Source organism: Stegostoma tigrinum, chromosome 2 (genome assembly GCF_030684315.1).
Source record: "Stegostoma tigrinum isolate sSteTig4 chromosome 2, sSteTig4.hap1, whole genome shotgun sequence".
Taxonomy (NCBI): domain Eukaryota; kingdom Metazoa; phylum Chordata; class Chondrichthyes; order Orectolobiformes; family Stegostomatidae; genus Stegostoma; species Stegostoma tigrinum.
In genome coordinates this window covers 108,337,168-108,362,474 of record NC_081355.1, presented here as the reverse complement: position 1 = coordinate 108,362,474, position 25,307 = coordinate 108,337,168, and the positions used below count along the sequence as shown (strand labels likewise).

Genomic DNA, 25,307 nt, shown 5'->3' with positions numbered 1-25,307 from the left:
TGCTGTGCCCTCACTATCTCTGACTCAAAATCTTGCAAATCTCCAACAGCACTGTGGGTGTCTGTGTGCCCCTAAGGACTGTAGCAGTTCTAGAAAGCAACTCACTACTACTTTCTCTGGGGCAATTAGAAATGGGGAATAAATACTGTCTTAGCCAGTCATGTCCGCATCCGAATAATCAATAAAAGAGATGTCAGTGTAACTGTAATATTCATTCTTTACAGATATTCTACTTGTACTCAGCTCCCTCAGGCTAGCCTTCCTGCTGGCCCTCCTGGCCCCAAACTGTTCAGCAGTTATTTTGATCCATCCTCACTAACCACCTCTCCCTGACTGACCACCTCTATTGCTCTATGCTCACCGCTTTGCTACTCTTCTCTGAGTCCTTGCTGTGAATGAGGACTTGGCAAGCTGGAGGAAACAAGAAGGGTACCACGTGGGCAATGTTGGCCGGGGCTGTCAGTGATGGGGAATGCAAGGACCAGCTGGCTAGGGGATCCTGGGATAGCAGATTTGATGAAAAGCAGCATGAAGTCGTTTGAGCTGCATATTATACTGAGCACATGGAGTTACAGCATTAAAACACTATTCAATTATCTCCCTAACTGACATACTGTATTAATGTGAACACGTTTATAAAATGTGCAGGGTGTATGCATGTGGGGGAAACTTTTCTCTCATTTTCCACTCACATCTTTGACTTTTCCTGGTCTATTTTGGAGTTTAAGGGTGTATTCATCTGCCACTCCTGTGTGTTTTGAGCCAGGAGCTGTACAGCTGCTTTTGTCTCCCAAGACAGTCCAACTCTGGTTTCAAGGTCATGGAACGTGGAAAAAGTGACCTAGTGGAAATGTCACAGTTTGATCAATGTGTTTCATCAAAGCAACTGATGGCAATTAAATTCAATTAATAAATTTGGAGTACAAAAGTAGTCTGAGTAACAGTGACTGTGTCACTACTATATCATCAATTGTTTTAAAAGCCTAGCTGGTTCACTAATGTCCTTACCCGATTTGGCTGATACATCACTCCACGGCAATGTGATCAACAGTCCCTTTTCCACATTTACGCTGGCACTATCCCCCACCTCTTCCTCTGCTACATTGATGACAGTATCGGCACTGCCTTGTGCTCCCTCAAGAGCTTGAACAGTTCATCAACTTTACTGATACCTTTCACCCCAACCTCAAATTCACCTGGACCATCTCCGATACCTCCCTCTCCTTCCTGAGCCTTTCCATCTCCATCTCTGATGACTACCTCAAAACTGACATCTATTTCAAGCCCACGTATTCCCACAGCTACCTGGACTACACCTCCACTCACCCACCCTTCTGCAAGAATGCGATTCCCTACTCCCAATTCGTCCACATCTGCTCCCAAGATGGAGCGTTCCACTCCCAGACATCCCAGATGTGCTCCTATTTCAAAGACTGCAACATCCCCACCACTGGTGATCAAAAATGGCCTCTACCACATCTCTTGCATTTCCCGCACTTCTGCCCTCAAACCCTCTTCCCACCCAATAAAACTAAAGACAGAATCCTCTTTATCCTCTCATTATCATCCCACCAATGTATTATTCTCCACCACTTCTGCCACTGACAATTCGACCCCACAACCAAAGAGATATTTCCCTCCCCACCCCTATCCGCCTTTCATAGGGACCACTGTCTCCTCGACTCTCTCGTCCGGTCACACCCAGCACCTTTCCCTGCAACCGTAGTAAGTGCTACACCTCTCCCCTCACTTCCATTCAAGGTCCAAAATAAACCTTTCATATCAGACAGGGGTTCACCTGCACATCCATCAACTTGGCCTACTGCATCCACTTTTCCCAATGTAGCCTCCTGTATATTGGTGAGACCAAGCAGAGACTCGGAGACCATTTCGTAGAGCATCTGCGCTCTGTATGCAACAAACCACAACACCTTCCAGTCGTCAACCATTTTAACTCCCCTCTCCCACTCCCACTCCTTGGATGACATGTCCATCCTGGGCCTCTTCCAGTGTTACAGTGACACCACCCACAAACTGGAGGATCAACACCTCATATTCCTCCTCAGGAGCCTACAGCCCGATGGCCTAAATATGGAATTCAACAGATTCAAAATCTCCCCAACCCTGGTCTCATCTCATGTCCAACCCTCCCTCTCATCCCCACCTCCTTGACCTGACACAACCTGTCCATCTTCTCTCCCACCTATCCACCTCACCAATCTCCACCACTGCCTACCTGCACTCACCAATCACCATCCACTTAACCTTCCCCAGTCCCATCCCTCCTCACTATTTATTTGCCAGCTCCCTTTCGCATCCCCATTTCTGAAGAAGGGTCCTAACCAAAAGCAAAAACTTTCCTGCTGTTCTGATGCTCCCTCATCTGCTAAATTCCTCCAGCTCCACACTGTATTGTTTGTGATTGACTCGTAACTGACCTCTAAAATGATGAGCAAGCCACTCAATTAAGGATTGGCAATACATGCCAGGTTTTCTAGTGATGTCCAGCCCCCATGAAAGAATAAAGGAAAAAAAAATGCCTCATGCTAATAAACATGATCTTGGCCATGGATCTGATTATCAATCACATTTTTTACCTTTTTTATTCAACTTGTACAGCAATCTCAAATCTCCATTAGGTGTCACATTTTCAATTGATCTACCTCCGGATGTGTTAATCCACCTTCCATGCCTTTGGTGCTCGTAGGCTCACCACATCATGTAAAATTCTCACCTTCAGGTTTAAATTCTGCGTTGGCTCGTCTTTCCCTATTCTTGCAAACTTGTCTAGTTGACCCCTGGTGAGAACAGGTTTTTGGAGCTGTGATTTTTTTTGGAGGGATCAGTATTGGTTGTGAGACCACTTGCCATGCCATAGTGTGTAACCTTAAAAACAATGTTAAATTTTTTAGAGTATTAGAATATAATTTAGAAGTAAATCAACTTTTAGAACATCACTGTTATCTTGAATGTGGAAGGTGCATTATCATAAAATGATACTGCCACTCTTTGACAGAACATTGTTGCTGTTGGTGCTGGTTTCTGTGATGGTCTTCGCTGTGGAGATAACACTAAAGCTGCAGTGATTCGCCTGGGCTTAATGGAGATGATTGCATTTGCCAAACTCTTTTGCAAAGGAACAGTGTCTGAGACAACATTCTTGGAAAGCTGTGGTGTTGCAGATGTTATTACAACTTGTTATGGTGGACGAAATCGGAAGATTGCAGAAGCTTTTGTAAAAACTGGAAAGGTAAATGACTCATTTGTTAATTGTCTATTCTGTTAAAACACTTTGAAAAGAAACATGCATAGATTCAAGGTAATGAAAAGCTGCATGGCACTGAACTAAATACAGCACAAGTTTCGTTAACTGCTGCCCGCTGCAATAGCAGTGATGTGATATTTGCTCTAAGGCTAAGGAGGGATATTACATTTAGGAAGGTGCCCTTGTAATTGTTATACACTGACCCCTGGGAAGTGTTTGAATGTAAGTAGATTTGGGCTTGCCAAAAGAATTAATTCCCACAGTCAAATAGCCTGTCAGTATTCAACTATTTAGGGAAATGTAAAGAATAGCTAACTAAACAGGACATCAATGACAGTAGAGATTGTAAGAACCGCAGATGATGCTGGAGTCAGAGATAACACAGTTTGGAGCTGGAGAAACACAGCAGACCAGGCAGCATCAGAGGAGCAGGAAAGTTCACATTTCGGGTCGGGTCCCTTCTTCAGAAATGGTCCCCTTTTTGAAGAAGGTTCCCGACCCGAAACATCACCTTTCCTGCTCCTCTGATGCTGCCTGGTTTGCTGTGTTTCTCCTCCAGCTCCATACTGCGTTATTTCTTCAATGTATTTACATCCTTTTTTAAATAAGATGACCAGCACTGTGCAGAATTCTCCAGATGCAATCTCATCAGTGCCTTGTATAACTGAAGCATGACATTCTTTCTTTTGCCATCAATTATCCTTGATAACAAAAATATTCAATTAACTTTGCTAATTACTTAGTCATAGAGTTGTACAGCACAGAAACAGACCACTTGGTCCAACTTGTCCAGGCTGACCAGATATCCTAAATTAATCTAGTCCCATTTGCCATTATTTAGTCCATACCCCTTTAAGCCTTTCCTATTCATATATCCATCCAGAGGCCTTCTTAAATGCTGTAATTGTACCAGCCTCCACTACTTCCTTTGGCAGTTCCTTCCATATATGCACCACCTCCTGTTTGAAAAAGTTGCCCCCTGAGTCCCTTTTAAATCTTTCCCCTCTCATCTTAAACCTAAGCTGTCTAGTTTTAGGTTCCACTACCCTGTGGAGAAGAACTTGGCTGTTCACCCTATTTATGCCTCTTATGATTTTTAAACTTCTTTACGGTCACCCCTGAGCCTCTGATCCTCCAGTGTAAGTGACCCCAGCCTATTCAGCCTCTCCCTATAGCTCAATCCTTCAAACTCTGGCAACGTCTTTGTAAATCTTTTCTGCACCCTTTCAAGGTGAGTTATTACAAAAAGTGGCCTAACCAATGTACTGTACACAGCAATATGACATCTCAACTTCTACATTCCATGCAAAGATCAATGAAGCCAAGTGTAAGAAACACCTTCACTACCCCATCAAACTGACACTCCTCCTTTAAGGAACTAGAAACCTGTATCCCAAAATCTCTTTGTTAGGCAACATTTGCAGATGCTGCTACCAAGCAGATAAGTTCTTCCCTGATTTTGCCTTACCAAAATTTACACCTCACATTTATCTAAATTAATCCTGATCAGCCAATCAGCCCATCTGATCAAGGTCCCATTGTACTCTGAGATAACCTTTTTCACTGACAACTATACCACAAATTTTGGTGTCATCTGCAAACTTACTAACATTCCTCCTATAGAACATAGAACATAGAAAAGTACAGCACAGTACAGGCCCTTCGGCCCACGATATTGTGCCATGGAATATTCCTAATCCAAAAATAAAATAACCTAACCTACATTCCCCTCAATTCACTGCCGTCCATGTGCATGTCCAGCAGTCACTTAAATGTCAATAATGACTCCGCTTCCACGACTATCACTGATAAACTATTCCATGCGCTCACAACTCTCTGAGTGAAGAACCTCCCTCTGACGTCTCCTCTATACCTTCCTCCTAACACCTTAAAACTATGACCCCTCGTGGCAGTCAATCCTGCCCTGAGGAAAAGTATAAATAACAAAAAGCAATGGAATCAGCACCGATCTTTGCAGCACACCGCTGGTCACGGGTCTCCAGTCTGAAAAGCAATCCTCTAACACCACCTTCTATCTCCTACCTTCAAGCTAATTTTATCTCCAAATGGCTAGCTCTCCATGGTTTCCATGTAACGTAATCTTGTTAACAATCTACCATGTGGGACCTTGTCTTACTAAAGTCTATACAGTTAAAGTCCACCACTCTGCCTTTGTCAATCTTCTTTGTCACTTCTTCAAAAAACTCAATCAAGTTAGTGAGACACAATTTCCCATGCACGAAGCCATGTTGACTATCCCCGATCGGTTCTTGTCTTTACAAATGCATGTAAATCTGTCCTTCAGAATCCCCTTCAACAACTTACCCACACTGACATCAGGCTTACTGGTCTATAGTTCCCTGGCTTTTCTTTATCACCTTCCATAAATAATTGCACACCGTTAGTCACCCTCCAGTCTTCTGGCACCTCACTCGCATTATCGATTGTACAAATATCTCAGCAATGGGTCCAGCAATCCCTAAGTTCCCACAAAGTTCTGGGATATACCTGATCAGGTCCCAGGGATTTATCCACCATTGTGCAATTTAAAACATCCTGCACTGCCTCCTCTGTAATATGGACACTTTTCAAGATAATTACTATTTATTTCTCCAAGTTCCCCAGCTTCCATATCCTTCTCCACGTACTCATGTGAAATACTTATTTAGTATATTACTCATTACTTGCTGTGCCTGCAGACTAACCTTTTGTGATGCATGCACTAGGTCACCCAGATCCTCCTGCATTTGAGCAACGCAATCTCTCACCATTTAGATAATATTGCTTATTTTTCATTCTTCATGCCAAAAAGGACAATTAAGCATTTTTCCACATTATCCTCCATTTGCCACATCTTTGTCCACTCACTTAATCTATCTTTATCTTTTCGTAGTCTCCTTATGTCCTCTTTACTATTTATTTTTATACACATCTTTGTCATCAGCAAATTTGACAACCATATTTTTAATAATAGTACAGTATATCAAGCATATAATTCAATGAAAAACTGGTGTGTGGGTAAATATACATTAGTCAACATCAATAATATGTTGTCTGAGGAATGAAATTACAGCAGTATGTGGATTTATTTGTTCTGCAGACTATTGAACAGTTGGAACAGGAGATGTTGAATGGCCAGAAACTCCAAGGTCCTCAGACTTCAGTGGAAGTGCATCACATTCTCAAACAGAAGGGAATGGTAGATAAGTAAGTTGAGTTTGCTTGTTCCTTACTTGAGTATTAACCTTGTGCCTCTTATTTTTTCTGCCTCACTTCCACCTACTTTTAGCCACATTTGCTATTACTGGCTAGTATTCAACATATTGTGATTGAGTGGTTTGATGTTCTCTGAAGCACAGTCACCGTGCCATATTTTCTTTCCCTTGAAAGGATTTGCATGCCTATGTTAAATTACCTATTAATCTTGCTTGCAAGGAGGACCGCCCAGTCTCTTCATGTAGCTGTAGTTTCGCCACGATGGAACCAATCTCATGGAACCAATTTGCACCCTTTTTAACACCTTCACACCCTTGCCCAGAATTTGGCACAATAATCCACTTGAGACTAGAGGAGTGTTTTTATAAAGGTTTTTAACGATATCCTTGTTTTTATATGCAGTGTCTTTATTTTTAAAAAGTTACTGCTTTATTCATTGCCATGTTCAATGATTTCTGTTCATATAGTTCCAGAGCTGCTCTGCTGCACGCCTTTTAGAATTGTACCCTTCGTTTTATGTAGCTCTGCTTATACTTCCTATGAAATGGATCAATTTTGAGTGGCACAGAAAAAGTATTTTCATAATCTGAATTACAACCAATTGTTTTCCTGCCCCTTTTGAGTCGGGGGTGTAAGCTTTAGTATGCTGCTTGAAACTATTCTCAACTTCCTTCCTGTGCCTGCTCCATTATTAAGACTGTCTCTTTTCCCTTTACCCTTCCACTATTAAACCATTAATCCATTTAATTTGTCAACTTAACTATCAATTCTTGAATGAGTTTCTAGTTTTCCACTGTATCTTAATGCTGCACCGCTTTGCTCCTCATCTAGTTAAAGCTCAGCGCACCATCATCTCCTGGCTTTCTGTGGTGCAATAAATTGATGGCTTTCAAATCCCTTCATGACCTCACCCACTGTTAGGAGTCTCCTAATTCAGGTTCCTGCATGGATCCTTCAAAATTGACCCGCTAATTGTTATTAACATCTCCCATCACTGGGTGGTCATTCGCCTTTATGTTTCTACCCTTGAAATTAGCTGCTTACGTGGTTCCACTTAATTATCTCTTTTTACGTGCTTTCAGAAATGTATAAAAGGACTTGGTCTGCTATCCTACTGTCTCCATGCATCACAGATCCCCCATCTCCCCACACTGAACTTCTGCTTGATATCCATATTTATATATGAAATACCAGCACCGAAGCGAGTGTCCTATCACCAAGACACCTTTTATTTACATGTGTACCATACTTGGGTTCTGCCCAGCCAGCTCAAAGCCAGTCCCTGGACTGAGGAAACCTTCTGAATCTCCTGTTTATATCTGTCAGCCAGGGATCCCTGATTGGCCCAGGTTAGCAACCCCAATCAAGGATCTCAGTCAATGAGATCCACATCGCCATGGCTCCAATCACTACAATATATCTTAAAATAAAATCTTTGGAAGTGTTCCTCACCTCCATTTTGACTATTCTCCACACTATCTCTTTGGATGAGACCCAGACATTCCTGTGGATCATTTTCTTCTGATAGGGACAGCCAGGTCAATGAGTGAATAGCCAAGTGTCACACCGGGTTGACGGAGGTGATCTTCCAATCAGCGCAAAGTTATTCTTCCAAAATTGAAATGTCAAGGGTGGAAATACAATGCAGGATGTGTGATACCATGCACCCCATAGAGTAACGAGTACCTGGACACAGATGGCCACTCCAATGTTGTTGAACTAACAGCTGGGATCAGCCTTAGAAATAGTCCAGAGGATGGTTTGCTTGAAGCCAGGAGTTTGATGGAGGCAAGTGCCTCGCTCAGCGGGATCGTGGAACCTGAAGTGTCAGTTTCTGATTGCTCATTAAAATGAAATCAGATAATTATGCAGAATCCCCTGACCTGGAAAATGGCATAAGGCAAACATGCAGGGAGGCAGAATATAAACAAGTGTAGATCATACGACTCCTGGAACCCTGACTGACGTAGACCCTAAAGTGTGTGTTCTCCCATTGGAGACTTGATCCTTTGGAAAATAGCAGTGCGGATGAATGGGTCTGACTGATACCATCCCAACCCTACCATTGGCCCAGATCGGCAGTGCAAGAAGAGAATATTGCCATTAATATGGACTTGAACATTCTAGACATCATGGTGCAATTGAACTTGGAAATCTCAAACGGCTTAGCATACAGCCACTGTGAGCTATGTGTAGTTACTGAGATGGTGAATTTCAACCAGGGAAGCGTGTAATGAAATTTCCAGCCATTGGTCAAGGAGATGGAGAGGGAAGGAAAGTCTTGGGACACCTAACCCTGGACAGCCATGCACCTTGAAGCAGAATTGGTGAAGTTAAGTAGCAAGTGCCTTCCCAGTATGTGGCAGTCCGGCCAATTAGAGTTAAATTTGTCAAGTAGAATGACAAATCTGACATGCAGCATCATTATCTCATTTAAATTCCAATGCGGGTTTGGATTAAGAAGCATATATTTCACACTTCAAACCCAAAGCCAACTCAAGTCCCTCACACAGCCACTTCTTTCAATTTTGATTTGAAATTCCCTGCAACTGTGGGATTAATTAAAGCAATCAAGGGTTGTGGGAAGAAAGGAAAATTGATTTGAAGATCATCAGATCAGCCATGACCTCATTGAATGGTGGAGTAGACTTGATGGGTTGAATGGCCTACTTCTGCTCTTATGGTCTTGTAGGTTTTCCTCCGTTCAAGTTTGAATCTGTTGTAAATTAATTGATTGAATTGCTGTGATTGCTTAACACTCCAGGTTTGTGCATTATGTAACTGCCAGGATGATTGAAAACCAGCTCAATTCAGGTTAAACATTCAGCAATTTCTAAATTCCAGAGCTGCTTCCTGACTTGAATGTTTCCAACATTGTATTCAGCAACAGAACATCTTCTGCACCAGTAAATAATCTCTCAGTACAAGGATTGAGCTACATCTTTTTTCTACTCAACAGCATTATTGTAAACAGCAGCCAGATACTACTGTTTTGATATAATGCTCTCCAAAACCAAGTTAAGCCTCAAATATATTGTAAGGTCATAAGATATAGAAGCTAAATTAGGGAATTCAGCCTATTGAGTCTGCTCTGCCATTCGATCATTGATGATATGTTTCTCAACCCCATTACTCTGCCTTCTCCCTGTAACCCTTGATGTGTTATCTGTGGCTCCAGCATCGGCAGTTCTTACTGTCTCTAAGAAATAACACTATACTGTTTTAAAGATATTGGTTCACAAGGTGTTGGTGACACTGGCCGGGCCAGTATGTATTACCCATCCCTAATTGCTTATTAAAAGTCAAGCACATTGCGGTGGGCCTGGAGTCACATGTAGGCCACACCAGGACAGGAAGGAAGATTTCCCTCACTAGGGAGGATATTAATGACCAGATTTTCTTTGACAACAATTGACAGTGGGTTACATGGTCACGATTAGACCACTATTTATTGCAGATTTTATTGAATTACGTTTTCACCAATTGCCAATGTGGGATTTGAACCCATGTTCCCAGAAAATTCACCTAGCGATCTTTATTGCTAGTTCAGTATATTATTACTCTACCACCATCTCCCACTTCTATTATCTTGGCACATGTAGAGCTTATTCATGTTACATTTATGTATTTTGTTATGTGTGTTCCTACTAAAGCAACATTTCTGCTGCTCCCAACTCTCTTCACCTGGCACAAACCCATACATTTTCATATTTGTTTTATAGGTTTCCTTTGTTCACTGCAGTGTACCAGATTTGCTATGAAGGCAAGCCAGTGAAAAACTTGATAGCCTGTCTGCAGAGTCACCCAGAACACATGTAGAAAACTGAATTACTTAGTGTTGCTCTTGCATGGGGATAATATGAAATAATCAAGTGTGGATCACCAACTAGAAGAGATCGTGCGCAACTAACTATGAAGTAGACTGTGTGACACCAATCGGTCATATCAGTAAGTGAGCCTGACCTTCAATGGAGGTTCCATTGTATCGTCAGTTAATGTTTGCAATGTTGTGATTGACTTAAATAAATTTACAGTTAATGCCTTAGTGGGCAAGAGGCTTAATGAGTGCCTGTTCATGATGGAAATACAATAGCAGCTGGATTGCATGCACATTGGCATGATATTCAGGTAAGCGTTTGTGCATCAATTAATTTAGTTCTTAAATGTTGGATCAAGATGCTCATGAAAATCTGTTGTCACTAATTGTTTTGCTCTATTACAGAGGAGTGCCTAATTACTTTAAAATTCTTACTAAAAGGTTAATTTTATTACTAATATGACTTTCTGAAAATCCATTATTTTAAGACATTGTTGTCTGTTATAAGCATGAGATGTTTACTATAATTAATTGCACACCTTGCTTTTTCTAGGTTTTAGCAGAGAAGTGAACAAAACGCCATTTAAAAATAAAATAGACTTTCTTAGATCAAAACAATTTAGTGACATCTTATGTTGTTAAGTGACAATAGAGTGTCTATTCTTAATGGTAGGACTCTGGCCATGAACCCAAAGTTTGAGTTCAAGCCCCAGTCTAGAGTCTTGGACACACAATCTAAGGTGACACTTCAGTATAGTATTGGGAGAATGTTTACATATGCAATTATATTTCAAAAACATAATTGGCCTTAAAACACTTCGGGATATTCTTAGTTATGAACTATGTTATGTCAGTGCAAGTTTTCTATTTCTTCCACTTGGCATTTCTGAGACTATTGCCACATGGTATTTTGTATTGTTGGTAGGCTGACCTGCTAATCCAGCAAGTTGTGTTCTTTTTAATTAATCGGTTTCAAGGGGTAAGATTGTGTGTACCAACACATCACTAATATGTGTCTGCATGGCATTGACTGGGAGATATGAAGGGCATTTGCCTCATCCTTAATTTTAGATCAGTACTAGCAGTTGAGACACTTGCTAACTTAGCCCTAGATTTGTTCTTTGTGGGTGATATAGGAAAGCAACAAAGAGCATGATCCTTCTCATCTTTATCCAACAATGGTGAAGTTCAGATATGAGATTAAGTTTCTGACATATAAGCAGTGTAGGTTCCCTTTACACTACAGACCTCCTAGGTAAGTGACAGATGACAGACTCTTACCTCTTTGGAAATTTCAGAACCAAGCTGTGAGGTAGATTTCTTCCTGTTGTGGAGGAGGAAGGTACAATCCTATTGATGACTATTCTGAAATGACTATTGACCTTCCAATATGCATATTTCTCAGTTTTTTTTAGCATCCAGATTTAGCAATGGACCTAGCAGTTTTTTCATTGGTCCTCGGTAAATAGGTGATAAGAAACTAAATTGGAATAAATGCTGTGATATGATGTTATCTAGAGATTGCATACAATGATGAAAAACAATATATTCGGGCTGTAAGATAACTTGCTTTAAGAGAGGCGGACAGGTAACCGTAAGTTGTCGTACCATGCTAGACATTCAGAAGCAGGTCAACCTACGTGATGTAGTTGCTAAGTTGATACTTGAATCATAAAAGATGGATAATACTCCACGACATTTTGATTTGAGTCAGTCAACTCGATTCACGAACGGAATCATAATCTAACAAAGTGGGCTCAGATACTTTTCATTCAGCACAAGGTAGTCCTGCAAGCTAGTGTCCTAATTACAACTGTGGCCAGACAAGCAATGGGAAGCTTGCAGGTGGTGTGTGATAGTAGGGTGAAACCTCTAGCTGATTAAATTCCAGCATACCCCACATGCTTTGGGAAATCTCTAAACCTTGACTCTGCCAATCTACAGTTAAACTCTTTTTGTTATACTTTTGGTTGCTCTCATTTACCTTCTTCCCTTCCTTCAGCATCTCCTCTCATATTTCATCACAGACTGGTTGAGATTCACTTCACAATCGCATATTAAATTTGTTCATCTTCTATCCTCCACCTATGTACTTTATATGTCCTTCTATTTATTTTCTTCTGTGTATTTACCATTCTAATTTAAAAATAATCTGTTCATCTGAAATATATTCTAGTCCTGAGGAAGAAATTTTGGACCTGAAACATTACTTCTGTTTGCTCTCATGTTGTTTGTTCTGACTATTTGAGTATTTTCCAATCTTTATTCTTCACTTTTAATTTTCAGATTTCTGACATATTTTGCTCTCTGCACGTAAGGCACTCAGTGAGCAATCCACACTGGACAAGCAGAAACCCTATTTGTATACATTTCTCATGAACTTGAATTCAAAACTCAAAACTAGTGACAGTTTTTAAATAAAAGTTCTGAAATCTCAACTGGATGATGATGCGTTTTTATATATATCATGCATCAAACAAAAAAGGTACTCTGCTTTATTCTCCATTCACATGTGAAGTAAAAATGATTTGTAAATAAATTGGATCTCATTACTGATACAGGTGAGAATTTTAAATATTCCATCCTGGTCCCTCCCAATAATAAAGGATGAGGCTGACTTAGAGGTTGGTGTGGTGGATGTTAAATCTGAAAGATGACTCCAACATTCCCATTTCTGGATTTATCAGAGACAGTCTGCCCATGGGCATGAGTTGACTATTCCACTGCATACCTAAGATTTAGTTTTTATTTTAAATTTCTCAAAGGCTGATCAGCTTTCCTGGGAAGCCCGGCTGTTGAAGGAATCAAGGAGTGATGGATCTGGTTAAGTAAGTGGCCATTCTGCCCACCATATCCCTTGTATCCCTTGCGCAATCAAAGAACGTGATGTCCGTCAGCCACAGATTTCTATTTTGGGTTTTCAGTAATCCTTCCCCCAGTCACACCCTGTATATCACTGAACACCTGATCCACATCCCTTGACTCAGCACCTCCCTTCTCTCTGCTCTGAGGCTGCAGTCCAATGCTACTGGCCTTTCTGTCCAGCTAGCCTATCTGACCACCTCTTCACGTGACTGCCTCCAGCTGGAAACCCAAGACAGAAATGTGGTCTGCAGTAAACCCATATTCCAGGTTTCCTGTGAAACTAACTCACTCTCACCTTCAAGTCCTGGTCAGGTCATTGCATTTGAATTGGTAGATGCGTAACTCTGGTTTACTTACAAAGATCCTGGACTCTGAAAGTTATAATAACACAAGTCACCCAACAGAAATCAGGCAGTAAGACAGATAAATTTGCCCAAGTAACTTACCAACCTGGATCTGACATGTACCGACTTCCAAACGTATCCTCTTATTTTGAGCAGGTGATAGGGAGACCAGCTCAAACTGATGAGACCCTCTTCTTAAAAATACCCATCCCTCCCCAGCCCCACCACCATGGAGGTAATTTCTGCCACTGAACCCCATTTCAATGTTGCACCTGTTCTGTGCACATTTGCAGTGTACACCATACACATGACACAGTGACATAGAGGGTCTGGAACTGTGCGCACACGTTTTCAAGTGAAAATGCAGGCACAATTGCCCTGGAGTTTTGGTGTCAGCAAACCCTGCCCTTTTGAAATGTAAAAACTGAAAGAACTGCAGATACTGTAAATCAAAAATAGAAATTGCTTCAAAGCGTCATTCAACTCAAAACTCTGAATTTTTTCCACAGATCCAGCCCTGCTGAACTTTTCCAGCAGTTTCTATTTTTGTCTTTTAAAATGTATGTTTGGTTCTGAGGGTATCTTTGGGATCTGACTGTAATTTTACCTTGTTCCCTGAGCAGGAGAGTAAGAGAGAATAAACTGCAGGTTTAGATGACAAAGACATTCTTTACTAAAAACTTACCTTGCAGGAGTGCAACTCTGTGCATCACTAGGATAGGGCCTCCCTTCTCAATTTGTTCCCTCATCAACTCTCACCACTACCATCTACCCAAAACTGGTTCAAAGATGAAATCACCCCTCCATTGTCTCTCAGTTTTACGTACTGATTTAGGATATTCGTACTGGCACTTCACACTATAACAACAGGTATCTTGTTTGCATAGGGACATCTAACTATAATACATTAGCAGCTTTGAGTTAAGGCATCTCTGCAACGATCTGCTGGTCCTGTGGAATTTGCTAGACTTTGTGCAGCTCAGGTTCCGATGTACGTAACAACAGTCAAAGAGCTTACCCACCCTGGCACAGCAAACCTGTCAGTATTTAAAGGGGACAGAAAAAAGGTTTTGTTGAACTGACTGTACACACTCATTTCAGGACGAGGGGAGTAAGATATGCTAATTATTGTGAGGAAGTTGAGTAGCTTGGATAGAGATCTTTAATTGCTGGACAGATGGAAATTGTGATTGATATATTTACTTTTTGAAAATTGCAATTAGTCACTTCTGGCTGCAAAAACTCCCTTGGTGCTTTGTACAGCTCAGTTGAGATATTGAGGAAACCCTCATTAAACTACTGCTTTATGGAATTCTTTCATTTTGATTTAGTATAAACCTCTTAGCACTGAGACCAATGTATTGTTCTATGCATTCAAACTAAATTATTTGAGGCAGATCAGGCCTCATTTTCTTGAAAACAGCATTGTTGGTGACTTGGTGCACCACGATATGAAAAGATGCAGATTGCAGCAGCTTTTCTACATTTGTCTCAGGACTGCATTGGGGAGCAGACCAGTCTTTGCTTTAAAGGAGGCAGCTGGAAAAAGAGTTATCAAAAACAATACTTAAAATACAACCAGGCTGACCAGGCCACCAAATCTCACTCAGGAAAGTAACTGTGTGATTGGAGATAGAAAATAAAATTGTAGTAATGGCAAAGGAGAAAAAAAGTTACACTGCTTCTTTTAAAAGAAAACTTAATTTTGCCTATTGCTCCTGCAGAGAGTTCATTGTTGCATTTTCTGGATTAAAAATTGATGAAGCCAAGAGATCGATTTGATATCTTTCCCATGTAGCCATTAATTAAGCTGAATATCAATGAATATGATAATAGAGCTTTGTTGTTGAACCTAATGTCATCTGTACACAATATGTGTATACATCCAGTTTCAGCAGAGATCACTAGTTAACTACCTCACTGAATCAAGGGCTCTGAGACCGATTTATAAAGTGCCAACAGTGTGCTGAGGTCAGAGAAACTCCCTTCCAGACTCTACAAAGCCTGTACCATCCACAAGGGAAAAAATCAGGAATGTGATGGAATGCTCTGCACTTGCTTGGATGAAGTAGCTTCAGTAACACTTAAGAGATATAACACGATTCCATGCAAAGCGGCCTATTTGATCGGCATTCTATCCACCACCTTAAATGTCTCTCCCTTCAACACTGACATACTGTGGCAGCATTGTGTACCACCTAGAAATTGCACTGCAGTTCCCCAAAGTTCCTTCAAAAGCACCTCTAAACGTCTACCACCTAGAAGGACACAGCAATGAATTAATGGAAACACTAACCTGCATATTCCCCAGGTGCCCCTTCTGATCACTTTGACTTGAAACAGTATTGCTGTTCCTTCATTGTTGCTTGATCACAGTCCTGAAGCTTCCTTCCCACCAGCACTTTTGGTGTATCTACACTACATGGACTTCAGTGGTTTCATAAGGTGGCCAACACTGTTTCCTCAAGGATGATTAGGAATTGGCAATAGGTGCTGGCCATGGCAGTGATGTTCATGCCTTGTAATCATATGAAAATAAATCGGTGGCAAGCCAGAGTTCCTGCTTGCATTCTCTGTTGAGGTATAAAGGTAGAAGAGGATGAAAGGCTGTAGAAACAGTGTAGTTAAAAGACATCTGTGCAGGGAGAAACAGTTGACATTTATGTTAGTATTTTGTCAAAACTGAAACTTTTTTGCATAAAGCTTGTAATACTTATTTAAACCTAAACTGTTTTAAATGGCTTTTTATTTGTTAATTAATACAAGATCTGTAAAATAGTCTTCGTTTAAATTGTGGTAATCAGAAATGTTCATACCTAATTGTATGAAGAGTATGCTCTGAAAGAGTGACAAATGTGTATGGAAAGTGTGACCAAGTGCTCCCACTAGAGAAAATTAAACACTGCCAAGGAAGGTGTGCAATAAATTATTGATACTGCTATAAATGTGTAGAAGTGAAATTGTGAAAAAATGAATTATAAATGAAATGTTTTACAAGTGTAATTTATTAACTTTATAACTCTGCAAGTGGATGGATGACTACAAAGTAATTGTGTAATATTTCATCACTTATTGGAATATCAAATTTGTGCATTAACATTTTAAAATAAAGATTAAAAGTGTTCTGATTTCTTAGTGCATTCCAAAAAATAGTAAAAGGAACAACATTTTTCAATCTATCACCCGTTTGTTACCATCAGATACTCAGCATGACACAGTGAAGCAAAATTGATCATCATTGCATTAAAATGTGATTTTCAATATATTTAGTGATTCCATTAATAATCAAAACAAATAAGTAAGGAATGAAAGAAAAAAAAGGGTCTGCAATGCAGTTTTAAAACAGAAAACAATTAAATGTTCTTTCATTGCCTCATTTGATCATATCAACTGGTGGATTGCTGTTTGAGTGTTTTTTATTGGAAGTTTTATTTGCATTTGCTCCATGTAAGAACATAACTAGAAGAAGTGCCACCACTAGTCCAAAGCTTCACGTTGCTTAGGGCTGAAGATTTCTCTGCACTGTCTGAGTTTCCAAGGGTCAGGTATTTTGCAATCCTACAATGATGAACCCCTGCTTATTTTGTACCTATTAATATTCCTGGGGTCACATTCCACTGATGCTACCCAAAAAAGAACAAGTAGCTCTTTTTTTTTGCCTAGACCCTTCATCAGAGAGGGGGATGGGGAGAGGGAACTGGAATAAATAGGGAGAGAGGGGGAGGCGGACCGAAGATGGAGAGTAAAGAAGATAGGTGGAGAGAGTATAGGTGGGGAGGTAGGGAGGGGATAGGTCAGTCCAGGGAAGACGGACAGGTCAAGGAGGTGGGATGAGGTTAGTAGGTAGATGGGGGTGCGGCTTGGGGTGGGAGGAAGGGATGGGTGAGAGGAAGAACCGGTTAGGGAGGCAGAGACAGGTTGGACTGGTTTTGGGATGCAGTGGGTGGGGGGGAAGAGCTGGGCTGGTTGTGTGGTGCAGTGGGGGGAGGGGACGAACTAGGTTGGTTTAGGGATGCAGTAGGGGAAGGGGAGATTTTGAAACTGGTGAAGTCCACATTGATACCATATGGCTGCAGGGTTCTCAGGCGGAATATGAGTTGCTGTTCCTGCAACCTTCGGGTGGCATCATTGTGGCAGTGCAGGAGGCCCATGATGGACATGTCATCTAGAGAATGGGAGGGGGAGTGGAAATGGTTTGCGACTGGGAGGTGCAGTTGTTTGTTGCGAACTGAGCGGAGGTGTTCTGCAAAGCGGTCCCCAAGCCTCCGCTTGGTTTCCGCAATGTAGAGGCAGCCGCACAGGGTACAGTGGATGCAGTATACCACATTGGCAGATGTGCAGGTGAACCTCTGCTTAATGTGGAATGTCATCTTGGGGCCTGGGATAGGGGTGAGAGAGGAGGTGTGGGGACAAGTGTAGCATTTCCTGCGGTTGCAGGGGAAGGTGCCGGGTGTGGTGGGGTTGGAGGGCAGTGTGGAGCGAACAAGGGAGTCACGGAGAGAGTGGTCTCTCCGGAAAGCAGACACGGGAGGGGATGGAAAAATGTCTTGGGTGGTGGGGTCGGATTGTAAATGGCGGAAGTGTCGGAGGATGATGCGTTGTATCCGGAGGTTGGTGGGGTGGTGTGTGAGAACGAGGGGGATCCTCTTAGGGCGGTTGTGGCGGGGACGGGGTGTGAGGGATGTGTTGCGGGAAATACGGGAGACGCGGTCAAGGGCGTTCTCGATCACTGTGGGGGGAAAGTTGCGGTCCTTAAAGAACTTGGACATCTGGGATGTGCGGGAGTGGAATGTCTTATCGTGGGAGCAGATGCGGCGGAGGCGGAGGAATTGGGAATAGGGGATGGAATTTTTGCAGGAAGGTGGGTGGGAGGAGGTGTATTCTAGGTAGCTGTGATCTCAGGCAACCAGCTTGTAACTGATGTCCATTTCAAGCCCACCGACTCCCACAGCTACCTAGAATACACCTCCTCCCGCCCACCCTCCTGCAAAAATTCCATCCCCTATTCCCAATTCCTCCGCCTCCGCCGCATCTGCTCCCACGATAAGACATTCCACTCCCGCACATCCCAGATGTCCAAGTTCTTTAAGGACCGCAACTTTCCCCCCACAGTGATCGAGAACGCCCTTGACCGCGTTTCCCGTATTTCCCGCAACACATCCCTCACACCCCGTCCCCGCCACAACCGCCCTAAGAGGATCTCCCTCATTCTCACACACCACCCTACCAACCTCCGGATACAACGCATCATCCTCCGACACTTCCGCCATTTACAATCCGACCCCACCACCCAAGACATTTTTCCATCCCCTCCCGTGTCTGCTTTCCGGAGAGACCACTCTCTCCGTGACTCCCTTGTTCGCTCCACACTGCCCTCCAACCCCACCACACCCGGCACCTTCCCCTGCAACCGCAGGAAATGCTACACTTGTCCCCACACCTCCTCCCTCACCCCTATCCCAGGCCCCAAGATGACATTCCACATTAAGCAGAGGTTCACCTGCACATCTGCCAATGTGGTATACTGCATCCACTGTACCCGGTGCGGCTGTCTCTACATTGGGGAAACCAAGCGGAGGCTTGGGGACCGCTTTGCAGAACACCTCCGCTCAGTTCGCAACAAACAACTGCACCTCCCAGTCGCAAACCATTTCCACTCCCCCTCCCATTCTCTAGATGACATGTCCATCATGGGCCTCCTGCACTGCCACAATGATGCCACCCGAAGGTTGCAGGAACAGCAACTCATATTCCGCCTGGGAACCCTGCAGCCATATGGTATCAATGTGGACTTCACCAGTTTCAAAATCTCCCCTTCCCCTACTGCATCCCTAAACCAACCTAGTTCGTCCCCTCCCCCCACTGCACCACACAACCAGCCCAGCTCTTCCCCCCCACCCACTGCATCCCAAAACCAGTCCAACCTGTCTCTGCCTCCCTAACCGGCTCTTCCTCTCACCCATCCCTTCCTCCCACCCCAAGCCGCACCCCCATCTACCTACTAACCTCATCCCACCTCCTTGACCTGTCCGTCTTCCCTGGACTGACCTATCCCCTCCCTACCTCCCCACCTATACTCTCCTCTCCACTTATCTTCTTTTCTCTCCATCTTCGGTCCGCCTCCCCCTCTCTCCCTATTTATTCCAGTTCCCTCTCCCCATCCCCCTCTCTGATGAAGGGTCTAGGCCCGAAACGTCAGCTTTTGTGCTCCTGAGATGCTGCTTGGCCTGCTGTGTTCATCCAGCCTCACATTTTATTATCTTGGAATTCTCCAGCATCTGCAGTTTCCATTATCTCTGATGCTTTTTTTTTTGGATTGGAAGGCAATAATTAGCGGGGTGCCACTTGGGCCGCAGCTATTCACAACATACAGCAATGATTTGGGTGGGGGAATGAAATGTAATATTTCACCAATGAAGCAAAACCAGGAGACTGCTGAGGAAGAAGAAAATTTCTATCATGGCAATTTAAACCAGTTGAATGAAGAGGCAGATATTTGGCAGTTACAGTAAACCCTGGATAAATGTAAAGTTATCCACTTCCTAGAAAAAACAGCACGTCAGAATATTATGTGAACAGTGATAAAATGGGAAATGTTGATATACAAAGGCACCAAGGTGTTATTGTACATCAGTTACTGAAATGAAGCATTAGGAAAAGACATTGTATGTTGGCAAGGAGGGTTGGAGGTTTGTGGCTAGAGCCCCTTAAAATGTCCACTGAAGGATGTGAGACCACATTTTCAAGTCTTAGTTATATTTCCTCATTCCAGGCAACAACCTAATGAATCTCCAAATATACCCTTTCGAAGCCTTCAATACACGTTTTCAATTCTACTCAACTTTATCCTACTGCATTGCAAGCAACTGTAAAAGTCACGACTATCTTGCTTCCTGAATTATCAGGCCATGTCAGGCTTACGGATTCATACATTACAGGCAATGCCCCAGACACTATTGTCACGTCCCTGGGTTTGTCCTGTCCTGCCAGCAGGACGGATCCAGCAGAGGTGGTGGCACAGTGCTATACGTTCAGAAAAGAGTGGCCCTGGAAATCCTTAATATTGACTCCAGAACTCATGAAGGCTCAAGGCTTCAGGTCAAAAATGGGCAAGGAAACCTCCTCCTAATTATTATACAGCACCCTCCCTCACCTGATGAGTCAGTGCTCCTCCATGTTGAACAAAACTTAGAGGATACATTGAGGGTAGTAAAGGTGTAAAATGTACTCTGGGTGGGGGATTTCAGCATCCATCACAGAAGTGGCTCGGCAGCAGCACCACTGATCAAGCTGTTTGGGTCCTAAAGAATATAACTGCAATTCTGGATCCGCGGCAAGCACTGAGGGAACCAACCAAAAGGAAAAACATGCATGACCTTATCCTGACGGATCTGCCCACTGCAGATGCATCTGTCCATGATAGCAGTGGGAAAAGTGACCACCGCACAGTTCTTGTGGTGGTGAAGTCCCTCTTTAGTATTGAGAAGATCCTTCATCATGATGTGTAACACTATCACCATCCTGAAATGGAACAGACTAAGAACTGAGCCAGTAACTCAAGGCTGGGCATCTCTGAAGCACTGTGGGCCATCAGCAGCAGCAGAATTGTACTCCAGCACAATCTGCAACCTCATGGCCCGGCATATCCCCACTCAACCATTTCAATCAAGTCAAGGGATCAAATCGTTCAATGGAGAGTACAGGAGGGCATGCCAGGAACAGCTCTAGGAATGTCTGAAAATGAGGTGTCAACCTGGTTACCAAACAGGACTATTTGCATGCCAACAGCATAAGCAGCAACTGTTAGATAGCCATCACACAACCAATGGATCAGATCTAAGCTCTGCAATCCAGCCACATCCAGTCATGAATGGTGGTGGACAATTAATCAACTCACTGGAGGAGGATGCTCCAAAAATATCCACCAACATTCCATCCTCAAAGATGGAAGAGCACGACACATCAGTACCAGAAATGCCAAATGGATGATCCACTTAGCCTCTTCTTGTGGTCCCCAGCATCACAGACACCAGTCTTCGGCCAATTTGATTCTCTCCATGTGATATCAAGAAATGGTTGAAGAGACTAGCTATTGAAAAGATAAGGTATGAATCGGTGAGTATGACATGGCTTCATAATTCAGGGCCCTGACAACATTCCGGTAATCGTCCTGAAGACTTGTGTTCCAGAACATGCCACTCTCCCAGTTAAGCTCTTCCAGTCCAGTTACAACATTGGCATCTACTCGACAATGTAGACATTTGCCCAGTTATGTCCAGTACATAAAAAGCAGGACAAATCCAACACAGCCAACTGCCGCGCCGTCAGTTTGCTCTCAATCATCAGGAAAGTGATGGAAGGTGTCACAAACAGTGCTAAGAGAAAGAACCTGCTCAGCAATAACCTGCTCAGTGAAGCTCAGTTTTAGTCCTGTCAGGGCCACTCAGCTCCTGACCTCTTTACAGCCCTGGTTCAAACATGGACAAAAGAGCTGAATTCCAAAGGTGAGGTGACAGCGTCAGCTCTTGACATCAAGGGTGTATTCGACCAAGTGTAGCATTAGGACGCTCTAGCAAAACTGGAATTCACGGGTATTGGGTTGGAGTTAAACCTGGCATTTAGGAAGATGAGATAGTGGGAACTGCAGATGCTGGAGAATCCAAGATAATAAAATGTGAGGCTGGATGAACACAGCAGGCCAAGCAGCATCTCAGGAGCACAAAAGCTGACGTTTCGGGCCTAGACCCTTCATCAGAGAGGGGGATGGGGTGAGGGTTCGGGAATAAATAGGGAGAGAGAGGGAGGCGGACCGAAGATGGAGAGAAAAGAAGATAGGTGGAGAGGGTATAGGTGGGGAGGCAGAGAGGGGATAGGTCAGTCCAGGGAAGACGGACAGGTCAAGGAGGTGGGATGAGGTTAGTAGGTAGATGGGGGTGCGGCTTGGGGTGGGAGGAAGGGATGGGTGAGAGGAAGAACCGGTTAGGGAGGCAGAGACAGGTTGGACTGGTTTTGGGATGCAGTGGGTGGAGGGGAAGAGCTGGGCTGGTTGTGTGGTGCAGTGGGGGGAGGGGACGAACTGGGCTGGTTTAGGGATACGGTGGGGGAAGGGGAGATTTTGAAGCTGGTGAAGTCCACATTGATACCATTAGGCTGCAGGGTTCCCAGGCGGAATATGAGTTGCTGTTCCTGCAACCTTCGGGTGGCATCATTGTGGCACTGCAGGAGGCCCATGATGGACATGTCATCTAAAGAATGGGAGGGGGAGTGGAAATGGTTTGCGACTGGGAGGTTGTTTGCAAACAACTGCACCTCCCAGTCGCAAACCATTTCCACTCCCCCTCCCATTCTCTAGATGACATGTCCATCATGGGCCTCCTGCACTGCCACAATGATGCCACCCGAAGGTTGCAGGAACAGCAACTCATATTCCGCCTGAGAACCCTGCAGCCATATGGTATCAATGTGGACTTCACCAGCTTCAAAATCTCCCCTTCCCCCACCGTATCCCTAAACCAGCCCAGTTCGTCCCCTCCCCCCACTGCACCACACAACCAGCCCAGCTCTTCCCCTCCACCCACTGCATCCCAAAACCAGTCCAACCTGTCTCTGCCTCCCTAACCTGTTCTTCCTCTCACCCATCCCTTCCTCCCACCCCAAGCCACACCCCCATCTACCTACTAACCTCATCCCACCTCCTTGACCTGTCCGTCTTCCCTGGACTGACCTATCCCCTCCCTACCTCCCCACCTATACCCTCTCCACCTATCTTCTTTTCTCTCCATCTTCGGTCCGCCTCCCCCTCTCTCCCTATTTATTCCAGAACCCTCACCCCATCCCCCTCTCTGATGAAGGGTCTAGGCCCGAAACGTCAGCTTTTGTGCTCCTGAGATGCTGCTTGGCCTGCTGTGTTCATCCAGCCTCACATTTTATTATTTAGGAAGATGATTGTAGTTGTTGGAGGTCAGTCATCTCAGCTCCAGCACATCTCTCCAGGGATTACTCAGCGTAGTGTTCTAGGCCCAACCATCTTCAGCTGTTTCATCAGTGACCTTCCCTCCAAAATGATGTCAGAAGTGGTGATATTTGGTGATGATTGCACAATGTTCAGCACCATTCATGACTTCTCAGTACTGAAGCAGTCTATGTAAAAATGCAACAAGATCTGGATTATATCCAGGCTTGAGCTGAGAAGTAACTTTTGCACTACACAAATGCAAGGCAGTAACGATATCCAATAAGAATAGTTAACCACTGCCCGTTGACATTTTATGATGCTACCCATTGAATCCCCCCACAATCAACATCCTGAGGGTTACCATTGACCAGAAACTCAACTGAACTAGTCACATAAACAGAGTGACTACAAGAGCAGGTCAGAGGCTAGGAATACTGTGGCGAGTAACTCACTCTGTGACTCCCTGAAGCCTGTCCAAATCTACAAGGCACAAGTCAGGAGTGTGAAGGAATATTTTCTGCTTGCCTGGATGGGTGTAGCTTCATCAACACACAAGAAGCTTGAAAACATCCAGGACAAAGCAGCCCGCTTTATTTGTACCATACTCACGAACATCCACTCCCTTCACCACCGATGCTCAGTAGCAGCAGTGTGTACTGTCTACAAGATTTACTGCAGAAATTCACCAAAAATCCTTGGACAACACCTTCCAGGCACACAACCACTTCCATCTAGAAGGACAAGTATAGCAGATACATGGGAACACCATCCTGACTTGGAAATATATCATCATTCCTTCATTGTCACTGGGTCAAAATTCTGAAATTTTTCCCTAAGTGCAGCATGTGGACTGCAGTGGTTCAAGAAGGCAGCTCACCACCACCTTCTCAAGGCCAAATAGGTGTGGGCAATAAATGCTGTCCAGCTAGCAATGCCCAAGTCCCATGAGTGAACAAAAAATGTTGGGTTTCTGCGGGCATCAAGAACATGAGGCAGCTGCCCTCAGCTGCTTCTCTTTAAGTCACATGCATTCTTTGCACATGAGCCAGTTCATCAGCTTCTGCCTGGTCAAGTGGATGATAAAAAAAGCACTGCACATTCATTGGTAGGCTTTTCTTTAAGTACCTGACCATCTTGTGAATAAAACAGTATGTCCATGAATAAAAACAGAAAATGCTGAAGCAACTCTGGGCCTGGCAGCATGTGTGGAGAGAGAAACAGAGTTAACCTTTGAGTCTGGTTTAGGTCCTTTTCTGGACTTTTAAATGTTTCACTTAAGCTTTACAAACTCAAAAGTCCCCAACAAGGCTCCGTACAAGTTGACCTTTTTAGGTGAGCACATTTGTCAGGTTCTCAAAAAGAATGATGGGCTACATACTTCAAAAGATTAAAAAAGGCACATTAGACTGAGATGATTTTCATTTTTTTCTAAAAATGAGTTTTCTAGAGGCCATCTCTTGTGCTGGTTTGAGAACAGTATAATCTTGACTTCTGTTCCCATATGTACAGGAAACTGAATGGCACTATTGTCCAAACTCTTATAACTAATACACTCCTATCTGGGCAACATTCTCATATGTCTCTTTTGCACCGTCTCTAAAGCCTCCAAGTCCTTTGCATAGGTCATGACCAGAGCTACACAGAATACTCTAAATGCAGCCTAACTGAAATCTTATAAATCTGCAACATGACTTGGTAACTTTTACAATCAAAGTCTTGACTGATGAAGGCCAGCATGCTGTACACCTTCTTCACTACCTTATCCACTTGTGTTCTTACTTTGAGGGAGCTGCCCTATTCACTAACACATAGCACTGGGAGTAATCCAGAGATTACAATCTTCAA

General features: G+C 43.4%; 1 protein-coding gene across 2 annotated transcripts in view; it reads left to right on the top strand.

The window, feature by feature from the left end:
* Positions 1-16,635, top strand: part of LOC125464321 (glycerol-3-phosphate dehydrogenase 1-like protein) — a 50,264-nt gene extending 33,629 nt beyond the window's left edge. For both annotated transcript variants that reach the window (XM_048556631.2, XM_048556639.2), the window contains 3 exons: positions 3,017-3,250; positions 6,366-6,472; positions 10,204-16,635. In XM_048556631.2, coding sequence (XP_048412588.1) covers positions 3,017-3,250; positions 6,366-6,472; positions 10,204-10,300 — 438 coding nt within the window. In that variant the 3' untranslated portion in view covers positions 10,301-16,635. The remainder of the gene's footprint in view (positions 1-3,016; positions 3,251-6,365; positions 6,473-10,203) is intronic.
* Positions 16,636-25,307: the final 8,672 nt, after the last annotated feature.